Source organism: Atta colombica, unplaced genomic scaffold (genome assembly GCF_001594045.1).
Source record: "Atta colombica isolate Treedump-2 unplaced genomic scaffold, Acol1.0 scaffold220, whole genome shotgun sequence".
Classification (NCBI taxonomy): Eukaryota; Metazoa; Arthropoda; class Insecta; order Hymenoptera; family Formicidae; genus Atta; species Atta colombica.
Genome location: NW_017259317.1, coordinates 472,879 through 480,443, shown reverse-complemented (window position 1 = coordinate 480,443; position 7,565 = coordinate 472,879). Strand labels below are relative to the sequence as shown.

The 7,565-nt window shown below is 27.1% G+C and overlaps 1 protein-coding gene across 1 annotated transcript in view; it reads left to right on the top strand.

Annotated features, from left to right (window-relative positions):
* LOC108687922 (short neuropeptide F-like) overlaps positions 1–7,565 on the top strand; it is a 25,804-nt gene that overhangs the window by 2,303 nt on the left and 15,936 nt on the right. Inside the window, exon 2 of the mRNA XM_018193968.1 lies at positions 6,532–6,637. Coding sequence (XP_018049457.1) covers positions 6,550–6,637 — 88 coding nt within the window. The 5' untranslated portion in view covers positions 6,532–6,549. The remainder of the gene's footprint in view (positions 1–6,531; positions 6,638–7,565) is intronic.

The following is a 7,565-nucleotide window of genomic DNA, read 5'->3' as shown; positions in this document are numbered from 1 at the left end:
CTAATATAAGTTGATTTGTAAAATTATAATTATCAAATTGAATATCCATTTGTATTATAAATTATATAAACATTGATTTTTTTCTTAAAGCACATGAATAATTCTGCAGATTAATTTTTATAAATGACATCCTAAGGAGATACAAAGTTTAAAATCCTATGTCTTCTATAAAGAATATTTATAAAAAGATATTAGTAAAACATTAAATTTAATAATATTTAATAATAATTAAAGTTTTATTTAGATACTTTGATTTTTTTCTTATTGTTTTGTAAAACTAACTGTAAAAATTTAAATGTGTAACTATATTGCGTATATATTCAATCAATGGTTTTTTTAACAAAACAAAAAACACTTTTGTATTTCTCATAAAAATTAAGTACTGCCCTTACGATTATGATGTACGTAAATCCATTGAAACTATCCGGTGGCGTGGTCATTACTATTTTCTTTATCGCGTTATAATGGGTGATAAATTACTAACGTAGGTCAAAGATATAAAACAGAGGACAAAGAAAGATTGACATTTCGTAGCTGGATTATACCAGTTTACAGCCGATATCTTTGCGAATTTTAGAATAATTTCATTTAAAACCTATAATTATTTGCATATTGTACGTCATGTATTACATATTATTACATTTAATATGACATAAATTGTTATTTTTTATTTGTGTTTTGTGTTTGAAATTTTACGTCATGTTGTCATTGTGCAATAACGGTAATTATTTATTTAATATGGCTTATTTACGTTTTAAATAAAAAGATTGAGTCGTATTTTTTCAGACATTGCACGCAAAAATAAATATTTAAGGAAAAATAATTACAGAACTATCAAATTAAATATGTGTGTGTGTGTGTGTGTGTGTGTGTGTGTGTGTGTGTGTGTGTATAATTTAAATTTTTTTCTACATCTACTACAATTTATAGTATAAATCTTAAAAATTATAAAAAATTAAATATAATTTTCAAAGTGCAAAGTTTTTTAAATTTTATCCGCATTAATACTTTGATTATTATAATATATTATGGTTTCCTATGTATATTTACTTTTATATATATTATTTTATATGCTTTATATTTATATGTATTAAAACAGATCTTTCTTTCATTTACTCGAAATGTTACTTTCGATATATGCTTTACTTTCCGCGTCGCACGATTATGCAGATTATAAATTGTATTGCAAGAGATTTAATTTGGCGGACAACTCGTACTGAATTTAAATATATATGAGTTATATAATTCATTCGTAAGTAACAAATTATAAATTTTTACATCTACTTTTCTAAAAACTTTCTGCAGCGCGTGTTCACATTTTGTCAAACTTCTCAACTGGAAATGTGTGGATGCAATACACATTCATGCGTTAAAATAACAGTGGTATTGTACGACCAAAATTCATTTAACTTGAATATTAACATTACATACATGCATATAACGTGATGTAATCAAAGTCATCTGGGGTTGATAACTGAGCAGCTTGAAAATTTCATGGGACAATAAGTAATTGTGGGGAAACAAAATCGGGATACGCACAAAGTATCTTATCGCGCAAATGGAAATTTCTCGAGATAGCTGAAAAGCAGCTTTTAAAACATAATTCCACTACATACAAAAGTGATATCCAAAATCGATATTCGGTTACAATGTGTTTCTTCATTGCGCAACGACCTATGCTTTTCACACACTTCTCGTTTATTAAGACGTACGTTTCACTAACGACTAATTAATTACGCAAAAAGTAATTACGATCGGATATTGTTAATTAGAGACTGAACGTCGATGAAGCTATGATAATCGATGTCTCTTTTCTTACATGTAGAACCTCTCTTACTTAATTATTGGCTCACTGATTATACAACAAATTCAGTTATTTTTTTCTTGAACGCTGGCAGGTAAATATGATATAAGTGCTGCGAAGAGAATCCACGAGCAAAAATAATTGGTGAGCAAAAATACGATTTTACCGTCTTCTCATCGGTACGCGTAAATTATTTATGTTCTTTAAAAGCCTGTGCAGCACATACCGAGTAAAAAGATGGGCAATTATTGTCCTGGAAAGCTCAACAAGTAAATTGCCGTTAATCAAGGTTGAGAAGTACGGGATATTTCTGAAATATTCCTCTACATTATTATTATCTGCTTACGTCGCGAAGCGACTTTAGAATTTTTAGATGATTTAGTCTTTTTTCAAGAGAAAAATATTTTATTTTTATTAATAGTATAATAGAGTTCTTGATATTTAAATAAAAATATATATCATCAAAGGATTTATTTTAAAATAAAATGTTTAACATATAACATACTTCCCTGCAAAGTATTTAATAGTGAAGATATTCCAAAGAAATATTGCTTTTTAATTTGAAATTATTATTTTAATTGTTCATTATTCTGTACACAAATTTTTTTTTAATTATATTTTAATGAAATCTTTATTAGAGTTTTAGTTAGATATTCAACGAAAATTTAATAAAAACTCTCTGAAAAAAGAAATCTGCTTTTAGAGATGATAAAAAACTTGTCTTTGAATTTATCATAGTTAACATGCAGAACGTTTACAGAGACCTGGTTTGAAACCTTCCAAAACAAGAGATGAGACCCTATGCAAAACACGTTGTGCTGTCTAAGAAATCGATGGCAAAGACAAAACACGCTTTCATGCTTATAATAAACTTTGAACTATCTATGTGTCAGTTTGCATTAGATTTTAGGAATATTTAAAACTTTACATTACATAATTTCTACATTTTTATGTATATATTCTGATTTTTCAAAAATGTTTTTTATATCATGCAATATAAGAATACATTCAATTTTATTCTGAATTCTGAGAAGAATTATACATCGTCTAAAATGAGCTTCATAAAGCAATTACGCATTGGCGTGTATTGTATTCGTGTACGTTAACATCGAGTACGCGAAAACGGTTAAACGGATTTACGGTCAATGTGGTGTGAGTAATCAACAGATTATACGCTATAATTCGCGCTTGTAGAAACGACAAATAGAATTGGATTCGACAACTTGGGTTCCATGAGGTATGTTAGAAATTGTCGCGACATAAACCGCAATAAATAATAATATAAACCGGATCTCTTCGTCTCCAAACATTGAAACAGAATTTCAAATTTATTTGTTTAATAATACTTGATATGAAAGATATTATATTTTATACATATTATAATGAATTAAATATTTTTTAGAAGACGAATTAAAGATTTTTTTAGGTATGCTATATTCCACTCATATATTTTTAAATATTTATATTTTTTATTTAAAATACAATTCCCTGTATTTTTCAAATTTATAGTCCTAAATATAATTCCTATTTTATTATTTAATAAATAATTCAAGACACTATTATAAATAAATAATATTTTATTTATCTAAAGAGAAAAAGATAATTATATAAGATACAGATTACGAAAGTTACAACACAACCTATATTTATAGAAATTTCATAATATAAAATATGAATACAGTTTGCATTTATTACATTTCAAATTTATTATTACAGAAAAAGAATTTATTTTTCTCAGATATTTATTTCTTTCAGTTAATATTTTTGAAATTAATTCATTTAAATGAATATATAATAGTTCAATATTCAGACCGTAGTGGCGCTTCGTATTTAAAGTAATGTATTTAATATTTATGTTCCTTGGGTTCAGATAATAAAGAAATCAAATTCTTGGCATTCTGCCAATAAATTCTTTAAGTGTTCTAACCAAAGATTTGTGTTTAAGCAAGCACTTTTCTACGAGAATATAAATTATTTTCATTTTTTTAATTGTTCATAGTCTTCATGATATCCAAATATTTGTGGATGTTTAATTCAAAATTTGAATTATATTTCTTTTTTTAGTTGATATACACATTATTTGTCTAATTAATTTATTTATTTATAATTTTTGTTTATAATCCTTCGGCAATTTGCAACTTTATTGAGTATTTCTATGAAAATAAGAGATATATTATATCTCATATTATAATTTTATATTTTATAAATAAAAAACAGAATTATTAGCAAAAATATAAGATGTACTGAAAACTTCTGAGCGATAGTATATATAAACATATATATATGATATATAAAATATATATATAAAGCCATATTACAATATTTTTGTTATCTTTTTGCAATTCTCCCTTCCTTTCTGTTTGCATAAAAAAAAATATTATTTCACATGATAATAAAATATTATACTGCATGATTTATTTATATAACCTCTATTTTTTCTGTTAAGAGAAACTCATGCGTATTTTCTTCTTTATAAATCGTAATATTATTTGTATATTAAAATTCAAAAATGTAAAACTTCTAATGACAAGGGAATGAAAATTATATTAGTGTGTTAATGAAATTTTCATTCTCGGTAAATAAAACGAAATATGTTTACATGCGTTTCTGCTGTGCGATTAATATTACATTAAAAATAGAAATGGAAGAAGACAATAATGTCGTATTTTTCCACAGCAAAGAAACGTCGAAATGGATCGTTCGATTTTGAAATAGGCGTGGTTTATTATTCAAACACAGATACCTATAATGGATCTATGTTTGAATTTTACGGTTAAAGGCGCAGATTATACGCCAGCGAGTGTCATATACGGAAGTCTTCTAGCTTTGCGATTATGCGTGCTTTAATGGAGGTTGCCTCTAAATTAATACACCGTTCGGAACAGAGATCGCGATGCTTGCGCGGATACCCTCATCGTGAGTCGGGTGGTAGATTGTGGTAATACACGAGTTTGCGTGGAAATGATAATTCGGTATGGAAATGTCACGTTAATGCGACACTTGCGAAGCGTGTGATCCAATTTAATATTTTATGCCAAAAATTAACGTTTACATATGCACTTAATTCCACAACGTTATTCACGTGCACGGTCATTTCACGATGCAGAGGCGATCCTCTCTTCTAAGTAGAATTTATAATTCAATGAATTATTCAGAAAGCGCAGTGCTGATGCTAATAGTTTACTTTTTTCTCTTGCTTCTTATCTTGTCACTTGAGTCGTTGCATGACATAAATAATAACGTGGCTAACTAGATATCGACATAGAAATAGAGCTCGTTAATATTGTAACCTCGATGATATCGATAACCTGACCCTTTGAGAATTGAGAGCGTAAAGAGGTGCGCTTTGACAGTCCCGAATAAGTTAAAAGATTTGGTTGATAAACTTTCATTAGGCTAACGATGAAAAATTTTCTCCCTTTTGATCACAAAATTATATAGTGCTATAATATCAGCTGTGAAACTTGATAAATTTTTCAATATAAATAAAGTAATTTTCTCAAACTGTTTCAGCGGATATTAAATAATTTATTCAAGCAGTTTTAATATATTTTTTAATAAAAAAATGAAAAATCGTTTTATATATATATTGGGTTGTCCGGAAAGTTCCAATGAAGGAAAATTGAAACGCAGAAAATTTAAATTTTAGTATACATTTATTAAATTATATAGGTTAGTCGGCACGAACTTTCCGGACAACCCAATATATATATATATATATATGTCTACAAATTTCTTTGTCGTTAAATATTTAATTTTGTGAAAGTAAAGTTCAATTAATGGATTGGACTTTACTTCGTAATACATTTACTGTTAGCTTCTATCATTATCTTCCTGTCAATATTTGATACTTAAATATAAGAATAGCGAAAGCACTGCATTTTAATTTAAAAAATGTAACTATTAAAAGTACAAAAAATTTAAAAGAAAGTTATAATTAATAATTATGCGAACCATATGTTTTTATAATTTTAGATTTTCCGAAAAAAATAGACTTAAAAATAATATAAGCATTTATAGGTTATTATATCAAAAATAAATATCTTATATTATCTAATATATAATATTTAATATTATTTTATTACATATCTTAATAAGAAACATAAATTCATTAAGCAACTCGAAATGCACATTTCATTTGGATAGCTCTTTACAACAGACATGGGAAAATAATTTAACGAAATATTTTACATAATAAAATTATTATGACATCGCTCGAAAAGCTACATTTCTATATTATAAATAATGTCTCTTGAGTAAGTGTTGAGTCTATGTTATTTAACTGCAAAACCCATACTTGGCTTGATTGTTATCGTAGTAATTTTAGTTTTGAATTTATCTTCCCTCACACATTTTCGTCAAATGTTCGCATGTTCAAACGACACATGGGGGAATTATATCAGGAATTATATGTACTACGACAAACGTAGTACATATTCTAGCATGGTCGAGACTTCTGCAAAGTGCAAGTCTTAGTGAAAACTACCATTACAACGTGTTGTGTCATGCTACAGCGTAATGAATTATAAAATACTAGTGTGACAATCGCTTTCATCTTTGTAATGTAAAAAAAAAAGAAGGAAACCTATTCTTTACCAAATCGATTAGATAACACGCTTGGCGCATATGCGCATTTTCGTCCGCACATGTCCGAAGCAAAACACGTTTACGTCCGCAAATCGACCAGAGGAATCAAATCACATGTAGAATCGTTTATTTGATTGCAGAGAAGAGAGAAGAGCATTATGTACGCCAAATATTACGCAGCTTTCATTCTTGTCGTCGTGATAATCGGTCTCGTGGACGCTACCGAAAATTACATGGATTACGGAGGTAAGTTATCATGTCCACAAATTATTTATTGTTTACTTGAAAAGATGTTAACACACGCAGAATGATCATTTATTAGTTTCCTTAAAACAAACAGTTATTTATTTTTTTATATGATTGGAATAAATTTAATTTTTGAACTAATTTCTCGCATGAATTACAGGAGATCCGGGTTCGAATCCCAAAATAATATTTTTCGTAAAAAATTATTTATAGTTTTTATGATGTTTATTAGTTAATAATATTAAATTACTTGTCAATTTGATTTGTGATATTACTACTCCAGCTTCGATTTAAGACTTGTGTTCGAAGATCTATGTTTAAAACAGAAAATCAGCGAATAGTTTATTTGAATTGAAAATTGTATAAATTCACAAAAAAAATATATTATTAGACACGCAAAGAATCGCCTTGATTGAATATGGCTTTTTTCATTCCTGTGTTTAATTTCTGGAAAATTGTTGGAATTGATACGGGATTTATATTGCATTGAATTGTATAATTCTTGTAGCGAATTCGATTGGACGTACTAGTGCGGACCGATGCATATTAAAACCTTTGTACACTGATTTAATTCTGAATGTAAAAGTAAAATGTAAACATTTTGAATTACAAAATACATATTTACTTAAAAGCGCAATAAAGTATATTAAATATTTCACAGTTTACTTGGTTTTTTAAACACATATAAGAGTTCTACGAGTACTTTCTACACGCAGAAATCACTGTATTGTGATATTTCACTAAAAAATATTTCATATATATCACTAAAAAAAAGTGATTACTCAATTTATTTTCTTCCTTTTAAATGATGATTACCTTTTGACAAAGAATATTTTTTTATAATAATTTTAAAATATATTTATTACAAAATTTTTGAAAAACTTCATATTATGTACTCAAAACAGGAATTAATTTTTTTTCAAAGAAT